This window comes from Octopus bimaculoides, chromosome 15 (genome assembly GCF_046866305.1).
Source record: "Octopus bimaculoides isolate indiv1 chromosome 15, ASM4686630v1, whole genome shotgun sequence".
Classification (NCBI taxonomy): Eukaryota; Metazoa; Mollusca; class Cephalopoda; order Octopoda; family Octopodidae; genus Octopus; species Octopus bimaculoides.
The window spans coordinates 40,453,364-40,475,863 of NC_142942.1; the positions used below are offsets into that span (position 1 = coordinate 40,453,364).

The window sequence follows — 22,500 nt, forward strand, 5'->3', positions numbered from 1 at the left end:
ATTGGCTTTGCTTTATATATATATAAGCACATACTTATATATTATATAAAAGTTATATAACTACAATTATGTGATAATGATTATTATTATTATTATCATTGTCATTATAATCACTGTTATTATTATTATGATTATATCATGAAAATTATTATATTTATTTTGCTGGCTGTGATGGAAAGTGTCAGCTGGCCACACTCGGAACACTAAGATTACAATTATTCACTGATCATGTTTCAATAAACTATGGAGGACACATGCTATTCCAAAACATGATGATTTTTGCTTGAAATAAACAAAGACATAACGTAGGTGAACTTCTACAATCCTAACACACCTACAAGTGAAGACAAAGACTGGTATAGATTGTATTGGTTTGTCATACCTGGAACTTATCATATCAGTTCCCTTTGCCGAGCCACTAGGATACAAGGACATAAATTACACCAATACCAAGTTGTCAAGCGGTGGTGTAGGACAAATTCTGTCACAAAGACACATACTCACCCCCCCCCCCCCTCACCCCCAAAGATGCATATTCATATATATTCGAGGGGCTTCTTTCAAATTCCATAAGTGAAATTCACTTACTAGACCCAAGGCTGTAGAAGACGCTAAAACAGAAACTGGAACCTTGTGGTTAAAAAGCAAGCTTCTTACCACAACACAGACATGCGCCATTGCGCCAGTATTATATATATATATATATATATATATATATATATATATATATATATATATATATATATATATATACATGAAGTAATTGTATGCTGTCAACTTAATGTGACAGTCCCATGAAGGGAATAATACTACTGCTGTTTAGCCCTGCGAAGTAGCACCGCTTCATATATATATATATATATATATATATATATATATATATATATATATATATATATATATATATATGTATATATATATATATATATATATATATATATATATATATATATATATATATATATATAGATATATATATATATAGATATATATATATATATATATATATATATATATATATATATATATATATATATATATATATATATATATATATATATATATATATATATATACATAAATACATACCCTATCGCATCACCGACTCTTTCACCTGCACGTCTACCAACATCATATATTGCCTCTCCTGCTCTCTCTGCCAATCTCTGTACATCGGACAAACGGGGCGCCGCCTGGCCGACCGATTCGCGGAACACCTCCGAGACATCAACGTCGGCAATGACACCCCGGTGTCACGCCACTTCCGTTCTGCCGGCCACTCCTTACGGCAACACCTGTCTGTGTTTGGATTGTCCATGCACAGGGGCCATCCCGACTCCCGTTTGCGCCGTGAACAGGGATTAATCTTCTATCTTCGCTCCTTTGCGACACATGGGCTCAACTCCCCTCCACTCTTCATCTAACCCCCTCCTCCTGTCTCTCTCCAACACCCACCCTCCCTACTACCACCCATCTCTCCCCTCCCCCACATCCTGCTCCGACTCCTACTTCTTTGTACGTCTCTTCACCTCTCTTCATTCCTACTTCTCTTCCTACTTCTCTTCATTCCTACTTCTCTTCCCACTTCTCTTCCTACTTCTCTTCACTCCAATTTCTCTTCCTACTTCTCTTCACTCCAACTTCTCTTCCTACTTCTCTCCACTCCCACTTCTCTTCACCCCTACTCTTTCTCTCCTCTCTCTTACTCTCTCTCACTCTCTTCTCTCGTACTCCCCCTCTCTCACTCTTACTCTCTACACTCTTACTCTCCTAATCTCTACACTCTTACTCTCTTACTCTCTCACCCTTACTCTCTCACTCTCTTCCCCTCTCTCTCACTCTCTTTCTCTTCCTCTCTTTCTCCCCCCATACCCTCTTCCCTCTCTCTCACTCTCTTTCTCCCCTCCCATACCCTCTTCCCTCTCTCTCACTCTCTTTCTCTTCCTCTCTTTCTCCCCCCATACCCTCTTCCTATCTTTCTCTTCCTCTCTTTCTCCCCCCATACCCACCTCCCCCTCTTTCTCTCCCCCCATACCCACCTTCCCCCTCTCTCAATCCACCTTCCCTCTCTTATACCCACCCTCTCTCCTCTCTTCCTCTCCCCTCCCATACCCGTCTTCCCCCTCTCTTACATCCACCTTCCTCTTCTCCCTCCTCGTCAACACCCCCTCATAAGCTCATCCCACCACACCCCAACACACTCCTACTCTACCTTCCCACTCCACCCCATCCAATTCCTTACACCCACCACCCACCCCTACCCACATACCCCACCCTACCCACAGACCCCTACCTCTACCCCACCCTCAGCCTAACCCACACTCCACCCATGCCTTCCCCACCTCCCAACACCCTCACATCACACCACACCAATACCCTCCTATCACACCACGCACACACTACAACTGACCAACTACTTTCTCCCTTCCTCCCTTCCCCATTTTCACACTACATACGTCACGGCACCAGCATTCTACCTCCCACACACAGCCCCTCGTTCCCGATCACCGTTTGTTATCTCCCCCTTTCTTAGCTCTCCTGAAAAAAGAATTTCTAACTTCCGGTCAGTCATTGTTATGATCGGCCATTATTATGATTGACCGTTGACTGAACACTATTCAATTATTTTTCTCCGTGTTTTTCTCCTTGTCTCCGTATTCTTTCTGTTGAAGAGCGTAGCTCGAAACGTCAAAGACTTTCCGTATTCCCGAGCGTCATACTAATATATCCTTTTGTTATTTACACCACCTCTCCTCGTCTGTTGTTATTATTTGTATATTCTCCCATATATATACATATATATATACACACATACATATATACATATATATACATATACATATACACACATATATATATATATATATATGTATATATATATATATATATACACATACATACAAACATAGGCACGCACACACTCTCTCACACACACACGCACAAGCACGCACACACACACACACACACACACACACACGAACACATATATATATATTCGCATATTATTATATATGCACATATGCATACATATTTATATACATGCACGTGTGCACTTAACCGAACTGAGATGAAGATCAGATTTCACCAATGGTCGAATAAAAGCATCTTGCTAGAGACTGGTGAACTGTTGCACACGAGTAATCAATCAGACAATTCCATGAACTGGTGTTGATTTACTCATTAACTTTCTTATAGACAATATCATAAGTCCTCAAAATGATATACAGCAATATCATTCGTTGTCATTTTAGTGATTTTCTTATGAAACACTAGCGAGAATGAGAACCGGTAGCAGACAAATGTATAATTATTGAACAAACGGATGATAAATAACGTATGATTGCTTGACTGAGAAGAGTAGCAGTGGTGATAAGATATGACCAAGAAAGAGAATAATCTTTACTCTTTTACTCTTTTACTTGTTTCAGTCATCTGATTGTGGCCATGCTGGAGCACCGCCTTTAGTCGAGCAAATCCACCCCAGGACTTATTCTTTGTAAGCTTAGTAACTATTCTATCGGCCTATTACGCCGAACCGCTAATGTGTCAGGGATGTAAACACACCAGCATCGGTCGTCAAGCAATGGTGGGAGCCAAGCACAGATACACAAACATATAGATAGACATATATATACACACACACACACACACACACACACATATATATATACACACATATAAATATATATACATATATATATATCTCCGACGGGCTTCAATCAGTTTCCGTCTACCAAATCCACTCACAAGTATTTGGTCGGCCCGATGCTATAGTAGAAGACACTTGTGAAAGGTGCCACGCAATGGGACTGAACCCGGAACCATGTGGTTGGTAAGCAAGCTTCTTACCACACAGCCACTATATATATATATATATATATATATATATATATATATATATATATATATATATATGCACACACACATAGTCAACTCCCTCATCTGCATGTAAGTATATAATATATATGTGTGTGTGTGTGTGTGTGTGTGTGTGTGTGTGTGTGTGTCTATATGTGTGTATATAGTTAATTCAAAATCAGAGAAAAAACAGAAAAAGAGAAGAAAGATCAACATGAGGACGTGTATGCAGTGAACGTATTTCTTGTTATTTATCACGCAAGGACACAGAGCATACGTATTAAATACTTTCGAAATTCTTTCATATGAATCGGCTTCATTCAAAAGGATGTTTTATAATACTATTCCACATATAGAAAACCAGCTATACCAACAATCCAACATACGTCCATCATCAGCTGTCCGACACCTGTTTCGACACCCGGGCAGTACCATAATATATATATATATATATATATATATATATATATATATATATATATATATATATATATATATATATATATATATATATACATATATATATATATATATATATGTGTGTGTGTGTGTGTGTGTGTGTGTGTGTGTGTGTTTGTATGTGTGTGTATATGTATATATATATATATATATATATATATATATATATATATATATATATATATATATATATACATATATATACGTATATATATATACGTATATATATATATATATATATTTGTTTTGCAAGATTTTTTATGTGAAATCGTGTGTTGAAACAGATTAATTTTTTATGAAACAGATTAATTTTTTATGTGAAATCGTGTGTTGAAAAGATTAATGTAATATAAAGCTGAAAAAAAAAAAAAAAAAAATTAACACCAAATATACAGTGCGTGTGTTTTTATTGGCTAAACTGGCAATATGACCATCCCCAAGTACAACAATATATATATATATATATATATATATATATATATATATATATATATATATATATATATATATATATATATATATATATATATACAATTACGAGCTTGTATTAGTTTCATGCATTGGAGATGTAGTCTAGGTAGGCTTCAGTAATACGCCTTCATTATCCAAGCAATCTTCAGTGTCTAAGGTTGCTTGGAGACACACAGTGTTTTATTAAAACTTGCCTTGAATACATCTTCAAAATGTCCGAGGCATAAAAAAAGGTTAGAAGCTTGTAGGCACATACATTGTTTATTATATGATGTGTGTATGTGAGAGAGAGAGAGAGAGAGAGAGAGAGAGAGAACGCGAGAGAACGAGAGAGAACGAGAGAGAGAGACAGAGAGAGAGAGAGTAATTATATACATATAGATGTGTGTGCCTGCGTGCAACTATACTTCTATATATGTGTGTATTTATACATATATTTTATACATTTCGTGGATAAAATGTTCTCATATAGACTTGATGTAAACGAACAAAGTGTTTCAAACTGTCAATCTACGGAAACGTTGACGGTGTTAAGGAAGCTGCTCCTGTCAGTATCTGGCCTATGAATTTCTAAACATTTTCAGCTATGTATATATATATATATATATATATATATATATATATATATATATATATATATATATATATATATATATATATACACCTACGCACAACAAATCTGGTTTCCTGGTTTCGAAGGAAACATACACCAACCCAGTACAGGGACAGTGGAAAAATAAAAATAGGATAAAGCAAAGATATAATGAAAGTAAATATTAATAATCATAATAATAAATTCTAAGATACGTAACACAAAGCATTTATCGTCCTTCAAATTATAAATAATATACAAATACGAGGCGGTAAACTAAAAATGTGCTTTTGAGCTGTATATGTGTGCGCGCGTGAGTATATGTGCGCGCGCGAGTGTGTGTGCGTGCATGCGTGCATGCACGCATGTATGTATGTATGTGTGTATGTATGTATGTATGTATGCAAATATATTTGTATGTATGTATGCAGAAAATAAGCAACAAAAAAGAAAAGATGTATTCAATCAACATAAAAACGACGAGTTCAGTTGCATAGATATGTACTTATCCAAGGTGAAAATCTTAGAAGCACCTTTCATTATTGTAATCTGAACAATTTCATACGCAATCAACAAAGCTGGTTAATCAACGCAACCAAAAATGAACAGGATATAGTTAGTAAATGCATACGAGACTACGTATACTCTAAAATCTTGTAAGCAAGTCTATTATATCGAAATATTACATTCAAGAGGTTTAAAAACATAGAACACAAATTCAATCAAAATTTTGTGTATCGACATTAGAATGCCATCTATCAATTTTAGAAGTATTCTCTTGCAATTTTCAGAATTAGGGAAACGATTCACCCCTATGACTTATACCGATATTAGAAAATGAATGAAAGCAAGAAGAACGTTAATGTTTCATGATTATATATTTTCGATCTAAAACCTACTAAGAGGAACATGTTGGAGATTATGCGTTTCCCAATCATCAATGTAAAAAGAAAAATATCTGATGTGAGAAAATCTCGTAAATAAAATTTTTTATTCTTGGCTGTAACAAATTAGCATTATTTCGATCCCTAATTCTTCGAAGAGATATATAAGTATCATAATTATTTTCTCAACTCATTACTTATGGATCTTCTTTTTTATTTTTTCTGAAACTTGTTTTTGTCATTGGACTGCGTCTATGATGGGCACCACCTTCAAAGATTTAGTCGGACAAATTGATCCTAGTACTTATCTCTAAAGTCTCTTCTGCCAAACATCTAATTCATTGGAACGTAAACAATCCAACACCGGATACCAAGCAGTGAGATCAAATACAAATTCAAAAATATACATATGACTGGCTACTGCACAGTTTCCGCCAATCAAATTCACTCAGAAGATATTTGTCGGCCTGGAGCTCTAATAGAAGAGACTACTCCCTTAAGGTGTCGCGAAGGGGAACTGAACCCGAAACTATATGGTTACAAAGTAAGCTCCAAAACCACACATCCATGGCTGCACCTGTAAACTTTTCATTATAAAAACATGTCAAACAATTGATTCTATGTCATAAATTATTTCCAAAACAGTCTTCGATCAAGAGCTTAGCTAATTAACTCAAGGACACTTTTACGATTCTCACTTGAAATTAATTTTCGTGTAATTTACATTACTAAGAATAATTTGTAAGTCAAAAATCCATCTTCTATTTTTTTCAAAAAGACATGAATATTTATAATTCGGTTGAGCTACTTCAATCGAAACTTTTCGGTTAAGTACCTTATTTTTATTGTTTTAATGAATAATGCAAGTATTGGTACTATACTGTATTTCATTGGGCGGCAATTTGGACAAGTATTGGTACTATACTGTATTTCATTGGGCGGTAATTTGGACAAGTATCTCTGAGTTGACCAATATCATGTAGGTGGGATGTAATAAATGCGTGTTGTATGGATGTATGGCCGTAAGAGATGTTCTTATTTGCAATGTATATTAAGAAAAGTATATAATCTGTAAACTATACGTTCCAACTGGTGCTAAGAAGGTGATGTTCAGTAAATAAATTGTAAAATTTTAACTCAAATAAAGTATGTGTGTGGGAACATGTAAATGTGTGAGTATGTGTTGTGCGCTTATATGTTTTTGTGCATTCGTGCCTTCGTACTGCGTGTGTATGTATATATATATTTGTAATGCGAACGCTTATTTGCATGTTGTATTCAATAAAAGGTATTATCTACACATGTCAAAACTTTGGTCTGATGGACTAACTTTCGCTGATATGTTGTTCCAAATAAGATATGTATACACTTAGTTTGGGGGGGTGTGACCGCATGATTTAAAGCAGAAGAATGTGTGCTAGTTAGAGTGTAAGCCCAAAGAACCCAAACATTGCCAGGAAAGATTCCACACTGCCCGGCATTGTTGAAGGGATGAATAATGTCGGAGGGCATGGATGTCGATGCGATATTCAGTCGACATCTGGTTTGAGGAAGGTTCTACAGTGCAAGCAATACGTAAAATGTATATATTCATATATGCAAATCTCACAGTTTATAGATATAAAGAGACATCGACTCAAAGCTGAAGAGAACTTACCTTTGGAATGATAGCTTAGCAAATTGGGCAGCTTCTGTAGGAGGGTACAGTATTCGGCCCTTAAATTCAGCGAATGAACCAAAAGGCATTGTTCCTATTTTTTTTTTTTTTTTTTTTTTTGTTACGATGAAATCAATCAAGATGTCGCAGTGCCCAAACAGTCACTGTATAATGTAAAAGTTGTTAATGCAGTGTTTCTCTAACTCGTCACCTGGTTTCCTGAAACTGTGGTCTCCCTTTTCTTTCTTTCTGTTTTTTTTTTTTTCGTTCTAAGATAGAAGATCCGTCACACTTCTTTCCGTACTCATCACAAGTAGAGACAGGACAAGTTCACTTAGAGTCAGAGTACAAAGAAAAAAAAATCTTCCTGGTTTTGCCGTATTTGTATTCTTTTTCTTTTTCTTTTTCTTTTTTATGGTGTTATTCAATTCCGATACCGACACTGGAATTCTTTAATTTTATCAATTTTCAAATTGTTGAAATAGCTCTAAGACTGAATACTTCTCATTGAGCTGTTAGAATCAGTTCCTATGATATATATATATATATATATATATATAAATGAATCAATGAATCAATCAATGAATGAATGACACGCTGTTCGCGTGACGATAATAGTAATAATAATGATAATAATAATAAACCTCAAAACTAATATTACGATCCTTTTTGGTAATTCGCAAGCACGAACGAATGATATCTATATATCTCTATATAATAACTGAACCTAAGGATTTGATTTTAACACGTATGTGTGTGTGTGTGTGTATTTGTGTGTGTGTGTGTGTGTATTTGTGTGTGTGTGTGTGTGTATTCGCGTGTGTGTGTATTTTTTAGTGTGTGTGTGTGTCTCAGTCTTTTAGTCGCTGTACTTACTTTTATTTATGTGAATTGATATCTATATTTGATGTCACGAAAGATATTGTTATGTTTAGTTGTAAAAGTGTTCCTGTCAATATCGTACAGAGAGAAGACTGAAAGCTTTTATAATTCTAGTTTCCTCTGTTTTGGCAAAATCACCAAATACTTCAAGTGAAGACGTGATATATATATATATATATATATATATATATATATATATATATGCGTGGGTTACGTTAGTTTGTTTTCAAAGCTTTTGAATGAAAATTTCATCGCCCACCTGTTGTAAAACGGTAACTATCCACCGACTAAACTTCGCCGCAGTTTTCGAGAAAGTGTAGGTTTTATCTTATTGGTGAATTCATGCTAGTGGAATACGCTTTTCTACTGATCGATTTGTGGAGGTGGGGAATGCGTCTCTGTAATGTGAAAACATCTTTGTTCTTCTGTATTGGCATCTGCAAGTGTACAGTGCCCGAATAAAGTGAGTATACGAATGTGAATTATTTCTGCATTTATACAAGCATGCAAGTTTGTATTTTGCACTATATTAGTTTACGTGCATTTATGTATGTATGTATGTATGTATGTATGTATAGTATCGCTATTTTTTTATTCTGTGTCTATGAGTGAGTTTGTATGTGTGTTCGTTCGTCTACTCAACATGTGTGTTTACGTCTCACTGTCTGTGTGTATTTACACAAATGTTCATATTTCTGAGTCAGCGTGAGTTGTTGTAATTCTTTTTATGTGTCTTCGTGTAGGTGCCTGTGTATGCATTGCTATGTTTGAGCTAATTGTAGGAAATTAAAAGGTTTAACAGATATAATTAATATAAAACGGAAGGTGAAAAATTATTTCAGAGAAAAACAAGAGATTGCTGAACTGGAGATAATGAGAAGATTAACGAGAATTAGTGGTGGGAAGGACGCTATTAAAGTGAATAAAATATAAATGGCTTGATGAGATATATGAATTCCAGAAATTGAAAAAAGAAATAGGAAGAAGATACTACAGAAACAGTCCCCCATCCCCAGATAGTTCTATGTATAACGACAAAGAAAGAGAGGAAATGAAGAGGTTAGAGTGGTTCTCTCTCTCTCTCTCTCTCTCTCTCTCTCTCTCTCTCTCTCTCTCTCTCTCTCTCTCTCTCTCTCTCGCTCTCTCGCTCTCTCTCTCGCTCTCTCTCTCTCTCTCTCTCTCTCTCTTGCTCTCTATCGCTCTCTTGCTCTCTCTCTCGCTCTTTCTCTCTCTCTCTCTCTCTCTCACTCACACACATTCACCACATGTATATATATAAATATACATATATTTTACACACACACATATATATGTGTGTGTGTGTGTGTGTGTGTATGCGTGTATGTATATGCATATATACTTATATATGTAACACACACGCACACACACACACACACACATATATATAAATATAAATATGTATATACATTTTATACGTATATATAATACATATATATGAAGAAATATATATATATAAATATATGTATGTATGTTTGCACATATATATATATATATATATATATATATATATATATATATATATATACATATATATACAGAGAGAGAGAGAGAGAGAGAGAGAGAGAGAAAGAGAGAGATGATATAGACAGACAGACAGACAGACAGAATTACAACCACTCCCACTTCATACACACATTGAAAACAGCTTATCAATAGATTTTTATCCACAAGACATTTCTTGATACGTTCAGTGGTTACTATTAACACATAGGCTACTTCAGGTAGAAAGGATGTACTTGAAATTGAGAATTTGAGTTTACAGCGACAATATTTATATATCACTTGAAGAAACACAACTAGACCGCATAATGCAAGGAAAAGTTACATAACCAAATGACTGCAAGCCCGTAGAAATATGTTGCAACGAAACAATTGTAGTGATTACAAATAAATATTCGACTGTATTCCTTCTAGTTGACTCCAACTGATTCAATTATTTATATATATATATATATATATATATATATTGATAGATATGCTCACAGACATGCACACGTATAAGCACGCACATATGCATAGACGTTTAATCAGGTGCACATTCAGATCTATGAATGTGTGTTTGTGTGTTTATATGTGTGAACTCCATGCTTCTTAGACGCCTGTGATATCATAATTTGTAGAAAAAATGCAAGAAATGATTTTCCTAGAAGATTTGTTTCTCCGCGAAGGCTAGCCAAAGAGCATTCATCTCTGTCTTTATAGTTTGGCATCGGTGGATAATCTAAAATATAGTACGTGATTGCTCAGCAAACCATAAAACAAGTTCAACAGCGTGACCTATTTGTCTTTCCACGCCCCTGTCACCTATTTTTTTAAAGCGAAGATATATATATGATGACTTAACTACGCGGTTTCGTTCTTTCCCATGGTACGTCGACTTTGAAAAATCTTTCCTACGATACGATGTCCTCAATAATTTTTGAATGAATTTGGTAGGCGGAGATTGTGTGGAAGTCCATTCTACTCATACACACATACACACACATTTCCATCATTATTATCACTATAATTATTACTAAGGCAGCGAGCTAGCAGGATCGTTACCGTGCCAGAAAAATGCTTAGCGGCATTTCGACCGTGTTTACGTTTTGAGATAATATTCAGCCGAGGCTGATCTTGTCTTTCCTCCTTTCGGTATCGATAGTACAAGTGCTAGTCAAGCACTGGAATTGATGTAATCGTCTATTACACTCGCCTAAAATTTCAGGCCTTCTGTCTAGAGTAGAAATAATGATTTATTATTATTATTATTATTATTATTATTATTATTATTATTATTATTATTATTATTATTATTATTATTATCATTATTATTATTATTATTATTGTTCAATAGTTTTATTTTTATAACGTGCTTTCACTTCACTACCGAGCGCAGCTCTGTGCGCCTTGGGTACGTGCTGCGGTTTGCTGTGGTGCTCTTATGGTTACTGTATTGAAAGTGTTTTGCGTAGAATGTGTGCAGTGCCCAGTAGTGCAATTTTCTGTATGTTATATATATTTGTAAGTCCTGGTGTTTTTGTTATGTATTTGTCTGAATATTTATTATTATTATTATTATTATTATTATTATTATTATTATTATTATTATTATTATTATTATTATTATCATTATTATTATCATTATTATTATTAAGACATCGGAACTGGCAGAATCATTAGCACTCTTGACGAAATGCGGCATTTCGTTCGTCTTCACACTCTGAATTCAAATTCTGCTGAGGTTGACATTGCCTTTCATCCTTCCGTGGTCGATAAAATGAATTCCAACCAAGCTGTCGTTAGATGAAAATGGTGAAATTTGTTCGTCTACTGATCATACATACGTTGTCGGCGGCGAGCTGGCTGAAACGTTAGCACACCGGGCGAAATGCTTAACGGTATTTCGTCTGCCACTACGTTCTGAGTTCAAATTCCGCCGAGGTCGATTTTGCCTTTCATCCTTTCGGAGTCGATTAAATAAGTACCAGTCACGCACTGGGGTCGATATAATCGACTTAATCCGTTTGTCTGTCCTTGTTTGTCCCCTCTGTGTGTAGCCCCTTGTGGGTAGTAATAAAAACATACATACGTTGTCGGTAACCTCTAATTTGAGCACCATTTTCAACTAACGGGTTGCTCGGGTGGTAACACTCCATGGCCACAGCATTAATTTGCTTGCTCCATCTACGCCGTGTGTGGTGGTCCCTTTCTGGATATCGACAGGCTGGAGCCGGACCAGAATCTCCGAGCCTGCCGGGTGCAACACTGTCACCATCAACGGTTTCAGTTTCATTACGACCGTTATTCATAATATTTTCTTTTTTCATTGTCACTCTTGTGAGGTAGCGATTATCAGGTTGCGCAGTTACCAGTGTTTTTGTTGTGACACCATCACTAGATGTATTATTAATCAGGACATGGAGAGGCTCCACCTACTTCCTTTCATTATTATTATTTTTATTTTTATCATCTCTGATATCATTGTTTTTATTTTTTTATTATTTGTCATTGTTATATTAACAGATTCAGAGGTTCAACAAGTGGGCGGGGCAGTGGTAGTAACGGTAGTGGGGCCTCAGATTCCTATGCTATCAGAATAGTAGTAGTTGTAGTATTAGCAGCTGCAGCATATTATCATTAATTGTATTTCTATTTTTTCATCATCATCACCATCACCACCACTATTATTATAATTATCATTATTTCTATTTATTATTAAAAGATTTTAATAAATGTTCTTTATTTTCAACTTTTGTTCTGTACTTGAGATAATCATAAATATGTGGTTGTTGGAGGAAACAGTTTGGGGAAGACTAACAGCTTGGTGGATAGATCAAATTCTACAGTACTATTATTATTATCATTATCATCATCATCATCGTTACTATTATTATTATTATTATTATTATTATTATTATTATTATTATTATTATTATTATTATTATTATTATTATTCAGTAGTTTTATTTTTATAACGTGCTTTCACTTCACTACCGAGCGCAGCTCTGTGCGCCTTGGGTACGTGCTGTGGTTTGCTGTGGTGCTCTTATGTTTACTGTATTGAAAGTGTTTTGCGTAGAATGTGTGCAGTACCCATATTATTATTATTATTATTATTATTATTATTATTATCATTATTATTGTTATTACAATAGAGTTCGTTTAGTTTTAAACATCTAAGCTCCATACATTTGAATTTGAAATGCAAGAATTTCTCTTGCGGATGTTGGAATTTTCCTCATTATCATTGTTTAAAACATTCTCATAGAAAAGAGATTTTAAACAACTTGGAGTGTTTCTCCTAATTATGAGGTGGCACAGATGTTGTGTGACTTCCTTTAAACCAGCGGTTATATATTTTTTTCAATAAAAAATTGCAGCAAATTTGATGTTTTCAGAGAAAAGAGTGGTTGGAGGAATGGTGGGAGGCAACGTTGACATGTGAGGTGATAGTAATGTTGCTGTCTACTTTCAATGTTTTTCTTGTCAAAGCGAAAGGGAAAAAAAAATGGCTTCTTACGAAGATATTTCGCAAAGATATAATATCAGGTGAGTATGTCTTGTTTCTAAGAGCGTCAGTAATGCTATGATTTGACAACGCAGTGATTCGGAAAACGTTACCAGTATAGCCAACGCCACTACCACCGCCATCATCAATACCACTTGTAATAGCAACAGTAGTAGCAAAAGCCACATGTGAAGGAAAATAACAACTACAAGAAGAAAAATAATACAGCGGAAAGAAGCAGAGATAAATATGTCAACATTGTCACGACCAACAACAAAATGTTGGAGAATGTCAACAAAATGTCGAATGAAATGACACCAACAACGTCAACAGCAACAACATCAAATCAACAGTAAGAGAAATAACAGTTACAGAGACAGAATAATGAAGAAAACCTGAGCCAGTTCAGTAATATAAACAACAGTAACAGACGTGACTCATTTACAACATCCTTGGTAACTTAAACAGAACGTGTTCCAGTTCAGAATTGAACGCATATAAGGTGAGAATGGGTTGGGTTATTCACTGAGAAGTGAGGTTGCCAACTGGTCCTTAAATAATTAAAAATAGAGCATTGAGCAATATCGTTGCATGTGTAAAATTGAGTTCAAAATATGTGCTGAGTGCCATTGGCTACCGCTGAAAGTGAAATAATATGTCAGTGATGAAGAGCACTCCACATCTGTTGAATGACCTTTGGTCATTAAACTTAGAACTGAGTTTCATTTGCACAACTACAGTCATAGACCCACTCACATTCCTTCTGAACAACTAAAAAGAGATTTGCACTTCATGAGATCAGATCAGATCAAATGGAATGGTAGTGTTGTTCTAGAAAGATTTGTCTCTAGTTTCCTTTCTGTCTTGTCGCGACCACATCTTCCGGATCAGGCTTCCGGTTTGAGGATATCTTCCTTTCACCAGCAGGCTCTATAATAGACCATAGGCAATGCCTTCCCCACTGGTTAAGAGATTTAAAAAAGAATACTTCCACTAACTCACGCCCTCACCCAATTTTTTCCCTAGTTATTCTACCAATTCAAATTCTAGAAAACAACGGTGCAATCTTTGGTTTTCACAACTAGCTCACTAAATTTCCATTCTTGCCCACATTTTTCTATGAGAAACAAGCTAAACATTTTAAGCATTGCTTTTGCCATTCTCAGCAGCCCTTTAAGAGACAAGGGTACTGTTTCCCTTCCCACGAGATAAAAGAATTAAAGCACAGGTAAATAGTCACGATTTAACCGCTAATCAGCAATCGCATAGCTGTTTCTTCTACATATCAAAACACCGACACTACAACCTGCGTGATTGATCGCCGCATATCCAGGGTAGAAATAAGGTTTTAAGCTATACTACGTCATGACATAAGCAGAACAACAGTTTCGTTGAGTGCGCCTATCTGCATGGTTGCATCCAATGCATGCTTGAAATCATCTCGATCAGAGTTGGCCTAGATATACAAAACATGAAAATCAATTAAGCATTGCTGTAAGCTATTTCTTTTTCCATTGTCATCATCAGAATAATGAAAATAAACTGGCTTTACCTATCTTGATAGAAGCCCGCTCGAGTTATATATATTCGCAGAAAGCTTACATGTTGCGTTATTCAGCGCTTTTCACCAGGCAGAAGGCCAGTAATTGTGGCGAAGAAGTAGGGACGATTGAATCACAAGGCTTTAAGTATCTATGCACTGATTGCAAGGTGTTATATCAAAAAAGGTGTTCTACTACGCCTAGTTATCGATTTTATCGATTGACTGAGTGATGTGAAGTGGATGAGCTAAACACTTTGTATTGTTTTTACTGTGGCTTTTTTTAGTTAAGAGTTGACATGTTTGCTCGCATTTTTAATTCATATCTTTGGTAAAATATTTGCTCAGCTTAATCTCTCCCGTTTGTGTGTGTTGTGCTAAGAGGACCAAAATGACTACTGTAAATGAATATGAATATGTATATATATATATATATATATATATATATATATATATATATATATATATATATATATATATATATACATATGTCTCTGTATGTATATATATGTATATATATATATATATCTGTGTATATATACGTATGTATATATATATATATATATATATATATATATATATATATATATATATATATATATATATATATATATATATATATATATATATATATATATATATATATACACATATAAAAATATATATGAGTGTATGTATGTATTTATGTACATACATATATACATACATAATACATACATATAAAGAAACGTGAATGTACAGAGAAAGACTAAACAGATGATTTGGTAACTGTTATATGTTGGAGTATGATGTATGGTTGATTATCAGTTAATATTTTTGAATAAATAGCGGGATTAAGCAAAAATAATTATAAGAGGAGGGAGCAGGTATGTAACATAGAATATAGCAAGTGGCGTGTTAGGAAGCAAAATGAAATTATGATTAGTTTACAGATATATCAGATATAGATACATACAGCCGCACACTCAAGCTCTCATTGATATATAGAGAAACATAAATGTATATATGTACTCTCACTAGATCACATTGAACCATGTCTATGTACGTAGGTATGTGTGTGTATATTTGCCTGAATGAATAATATATATATATATAAATATATATATATATATATATATATATATATATATATATATATATATATATATATATATATATATATATATATATATATATATATATATATATATATATATATATATGTTTGTGTGTGGGTGTGTAAAAAATACTGCGAAAATGTTGCAAATACGTTATATTTGTTTATATTAATATATATTTTTTTTATTTATCTATTGCTTGCCAAACCTTTTAACATAAGAGTGAAACAGTTTTACTATATGTTTTTATATATAAGTAAGGAAAACAATTAGAAATACATTTTCACATAATAAATGATTTCGTACTATGATTTAACTGAAGATGTAATGTATCGGTGTACCTATTCATGATGTAACTTTCACATGTATAGCAAAAGTACAAATGAGATAAGAGAATGGGGTCACGTGTTGCTGTAAGCCTTTTGTATAGAAAAGGGTTTCCGTGTGTACATGTTTATGTATTTAAGCTGAAAACTGTTTTGAATTAGAAGGAAAATGTATCATGATTAACTAACCAATGTGCAGTTTGCGCTAATCTTCGGTTTACCAAAATTTTGGACAATTGTTCTTTTTAGTAAAAATCGTGTGCAGACCAAATTTTTGTATGTATATGCATGTCTGTATACGCATGTATGTATATGGAGGTATATACATACATATACATGTTTATCTACGTTTGTATGTATATACATATATATGCATATGTGTGTGTTCGTGTGTGCGTGTGTGTGTATATGTGTATTTCTGTGTAAGTATATATGAATGCAGGAAATGTTAAGAAAATTCTACACAAGTCGGATGATATGGAAAAATATAAAGGAGAAAATAGGTTTATCTCCTTTTATATTACAGTGAATTACTTATAGCGTATATTATTGCAGACTAATTATTTCAGAACACAATAATTTGCATTGCAAAAAACAGATAAAAGAATCACATTATTGCAAAACACATTATTAAATATTCCGAAATATACTATGATATCCAAGATACATTACTAGTCAAAATTGTTTCACGTCCTACTCTTTGTTTACTATATAGTGCTATCACACCTTTGTCTAACCGCTAGGTTACCGGGATGTAAGCAAATCAACACCGGTTGTCAACTGGTGGTGAGATGTCATAGACAAAAAGACACAAGCACATTCACACACACATACAGCACATACCCGTATAAATTACACGTGGAAAAAGGTACAGCGAATTGTAATATTACACAATTGTAATATTACATAATAAGAGTCGTTATATTAAAGATATTAAATGCTTATAAAATATAATAGTTTACAAAAGTACTCATCTATGTATCATATTTAATGCATATACACTATCGCAAAACCAGTTATGGTATTTCTTCCTAGGAGCAACAACGTTAATGGACGCACCGTTCCAAACACGTGTGTTCCACGGATCATTGGTTCTTCTCCTGTGTTCATAACTAAATACTTTCACTCGCAATATTGGGCACTAACTAAGGTAGTGAGCTGGCAGAATCGCTAGCACACCGGGCGAAATGCTTAACGGTTTTCCGTCTGCCTTTACGTTCTGAGATCAAATTCCGCCATGGTCGAATTTACCTTTCATCATTTCTGGGGTCAATAGATTTAAGTACCAGTTGCGCACTGCGGTCGATCTAATCGACTGTCCTCCTAAATCAAAAATTTCAGGCCTTGTGCCTACAGTAGAAAAGAATTTTTAGCACACCGGGCAAAATGCTTAGCAGCATTTCGGTCGTCTTTACGTTCTGAGTTCAAATTCCGCCAAGGTCGACTTTGCCTTTTATCCTTACGGGCTCGATAAAATAAGAACCTGTTAAATACTGGGGTCGATGTAATCGTCTTACCTCTCCCCCGAAATTACTGGCCTTGTGCCAAAATTTGAAACCAATGTTAGCCAATAATAGACGCCAAACAGTTACTGCAGTTTGATACACCATTACTAACTGAATGTATGTAATGGTAATAATAGGGAACTGGTGATGACTTCGTTTGCTTTGAGTTATAAGTTCGATTCTCCCTTCCAGAAAAAATATCAAACGTATACAAAGGGTTTATCTACGAATGGTTGTAGGTGGAGTGTGATGTGTATGGAGTAGAGTCTTAAAGCAATTGAAACGAGAAATTAGTATTAGCATATGGATATTTCTAATTTATATGTACTACCACTGATCTTCATCCCACTCTCTCTCTCTATCTCTATCTCTCTCTCTCTCTCTCTCTCTCTCTCTCTCTCTCTCTCTCTCTCTCTCTCTCTCTCTCTCTCTCTCTCTCTCTTTCCTTCAATCTATCTCTCACTTTTCTTCTCTCTGCTTCGCTCTATCTCTTCCTCTCTATCGTTCTCTCTTCCTCTATTGTGCTCTTGCGTGATTTCCTGAATTTCTTGCAGTTACGTATAGGAAACCGAAATTAAACGTAGGTGTCGTTTTTAGTTTCATTAAGGTGGGAAAGTTATTGTGAGTTTCTCGAATTGAAACTATTCTGGTTTCACTGAGAAAAAGAAATGAGTTCAGTAACAATGTTGTCAGCTTGATTACATCGAGAACAACTTAACTAGTTTGTGGTAAGCCTGATTACATCGAAGACAGCTTAATTATGGTGATGAGAGTTAGCTGGGGAAACATGGGAACGCGAAGTAAAATCCTCCGATTAGAATATAGCAATTATTGCTAGCTTTCTTTAGACATGCTGAAATACATTATTCTATTGATTGTGTACGTATCACACCTATTTACATACACGTGTATATACACACACATGAGCACGCACGCATATACCCAAATTTACATATATGTGTATAAACGTATGTGTGTATATGCATATGTGGTTGTCCTTACCTTCGAAACGCGGAGTAGATGAAAGAGGGACAACTGATGAAAGGGTATATTCTTTATGTTGCATGTCTCGTTTCTCTGTTTGTATTTTTCATTGTTCGAAAAAAAATTCGCAATTGAACCCGCAGGTGGAGGTTTCCCAACCCTTAGTTTAAACTAATGCGTTTTCATACATTTCGTCAAATTGATATACTATTTCTAGTAAGACACTGTTTTCTCTAAAACATTGTTCAATCGGTAAAGATTAGTGTTTTGAGTTTTGAGTTTAATATCCTACTAATTAGGTTCGTTAATTCATTTCCTGTACTTCCTTTAAGTTGTGAAGACGTTGCAAGTGATAGGTGTTAAGCTTCTCAGCAGACCATCACACAATAGTATATAATAAAAATAATAATAATTAAATTGCAAGTTCCAAAAAAAGAACATGCATAATGAATTAACGACAATAACAAAATCAAATAAGAAGAGAAAACGTTGATTAATATTTTTCAAACCATGTTCAACATTGGCAGAAAGAAATAGAAGGGAGCGATGTAGAGAGAGGAAAAGAAAGAAAGCGAAAAAGAGCCAGGGACAAAAGAAAGAGAAACAGAAGAAACGTGTACAGACAGACAGAAACACAAAGAGGAAATGTATATACAATGGAGATAAAATATATACAGCGACAAAAACAGTAGAGCAATTTGGAAGAGAAAAACATAAGGTTTCTCTCTATCTCTCCGTCTTTTTCTCTCTCTCCATTCTCTCTTTTTCTCTCTCACCCTCTCTCTCTCTCTCTCTCTCTCTCTCTCTCTCTCTCTCTCTGCTTATTCTCTCACATACACTCTCTTTTTGTATCTATAAACAGAAAGGCAGTGAGAGGCAAAAAAAAAGCAAAAAATTAAAATGACTGAAAAATCTATTTAAAATTCAATAAAGGTAACGGATCATAGCTGACAAGATAATATCTTGGGACAAATATCATTACTCAGTTAAAATCATTTCTGTCTTGACGTCATCATTTTTATTTTGATTTACTTTTTTATATTTTTCGTTTATTTATTTATCTATTTATTTATTTATGTTTTTGAATTTAATATTTGACATTCTAAACTGTTGATAGTAATATTGGTTGGCAATAACAGAAGACAGTTTGACATTCTCCATAGAAATACCGGAAAATAAGATAAAGAAATGATATCAAGAAAAATGGTGGATTATAAGAATTTTCTAGAGCATCGGACAACATGCTTAGCGGCATTTCTTTCGGCGCATAACTTTCTCATTTCAAATTCCAGCGAGGTCAACTGCCTTTCATCCATTCGGAGTTCTAGTACAGCGGTCGATGTAATCTATTTACACCTTCGTCTTCTGCTAAATTAAGAGAGAATTATTATGATTGGTTTCAAATAGTGGCGAAAGGCCAGAGATTCCTAGGAACATGGTAAGGTAATTACATCGGCCCCAATGTACAACTGGTATTTACTTTATAACTCTTCTCAACACATGAATATGATGCTCCCTCACTACTCCTGCTCGAGATCAGGGATGCTCATAACGTCAGTCATTATTATTATTATTATTATTATTATTATTATTATTATTATTATTATTATTATTATTATTATTATTATTACATGTTTGGCTTTTGCTGTGTACTTGTAAAAGTTGATTCTAAGTCTCACCCGGAGACCTCAATAAGCAACACGTTAGAAGTTTAAGTTGGTGCTATGAGTAGAGTGCCATATATTTGATTTTGTACAGAGTAGTGTTCTAGAGAATGTCTGTCAAAACAGAAGTAAATTAGAAGTTTGTGTTAACAGTAATTTGATTTTACGATGAGCGTCTGATGTTAAGACGACAGTAAAACGTATTTGATGTTATGTTCATTGAAAAGAATTTTGACACTGTTTATAGATTTAAATATTTTGGGGATTACATAGACAATATTATACATAGAAAATGGGTAGTTCACGTGGACACTGCTTTTTAAAAAAAGTTCTTCCATTATTGTACTTCCTGGTGTCTGAGCTAGATAAATGAGCCCCTTTTGCTATCATTCCTAGGACACCTATGACAACAGTCTTCAGATTCCACATTTTCCCAATTTCTTGTGTGTGTCTGACGTTCCTTTACTCATTGCCAGCCATCAAGCCTAGTGTGTGCACTCATCATGCACCTTTATAAGTTGACTCTATCAGCATCTTTGTTCCTCTCTCCCCTCTCTCACCCTCACTCTCTCTCTCTTCCTTTCTCTCGCTTTCTCTCTTTAACTAGAAAAATCAACCAAGCAACATTTAATCAGATATCTATTTGTTGGCACACCGTCGCTTACGACGTCGAGGGCTCCAGTTGATCCGATCAACGGAACTGCCTGCTCGTGAAATTAACGTTCGAGTGGCTGAGCACTTCATAGACACGTGTACCCTTAACGTAGATCTAGGGGATATTCAGCATGACACAGTGTGACAAGGCTGACCCTTTGAATTACAAGCACAACAGAAACAGGAAGTAAAAGTGACAGAAAGTTGTGGCGAAAGAGTACAGCAGGGCTCACCACCATCCCCTGCCGGAGCCTCGTGGAGTTTTAGATGTTTTCGCTCAATAAACACTCACGACGCCCGGTCTGGGAATCGAAACCGCGATCCTATGACCGCGAGTCCGCTGCCCTAACCACTGGGCCATTGCGCCTCAACCAGATATCTTTAATATGGATATATCAAAATCTAGTAATATTAATCAAGTTTTCTATACAAAATACATGGTTAGTAATCCTATAAACTGCCGGCAGTTGCAAACATTCTGATATCAGTACGAGACATACCTTTCCTCACCTAGTTATATAAACATCATACGATCTAAACAATGTTTATTGTTGCTACTGCTTCTCTTGCAGCTGCTGCCGCTGTTGTTGCTGCAGCTGTGTTAGTGCTGACGATGGTGACCTATAAGCAAAATTTTACCATCCGCACATATCACTTTTCAGTCTTGTATAAAATGGACTTAAGTGTTCAATACATACTTCGTAATTCAAAACGGTAGCTTTCATATGAGGGATATTCGACTGCTGTTTATCTCAATTCGAGCAATTATATAAAGGTTCCTTCGCTGCCTTTGCAAATTAAAAAAAAATCTTTAGAAGGGTTGTATGCTTAAAGTAGCAAGACGAATGGGTCCAATATAGGCGTGAAAAAATGCTGCAACAAGCTATAATGAGTACTCAGATGTTCTGGTCTAATC

General features: G+C 34.9%; 1 protein-coding gene across 2 annotated transcripts in view; it reads right to left on the reverse strand.

Moving 5' to 3' along the window:
* LOC106873512 (vesicular glutamate transporter 1) overlaps nt 1-22,500 on the reverse strand; it is a 400,771-nt gene that overhangs the window by 238,677 nt on the left and 139,594 nt on the right. The window contains exon 1 of one of the 2 annotated variants that reach the window (XM_052973285.2): nt 7,922-8,948. The exons of the other annotated variant lie outside the window; for it this stretch is intronic. Within the exon in view, the coding sequence (XP_052829245.1) occupies nt 7,922-8,010 (89 nt within the window). The 5' untranslated portion in view covers nt 8,011-8,948. Of the gene's footprint in view, nt 1-7,921; nt 8,949-22,500 lie in introns of those variants that run through there. 2 annotated transcript variants of the gene reach the window in all.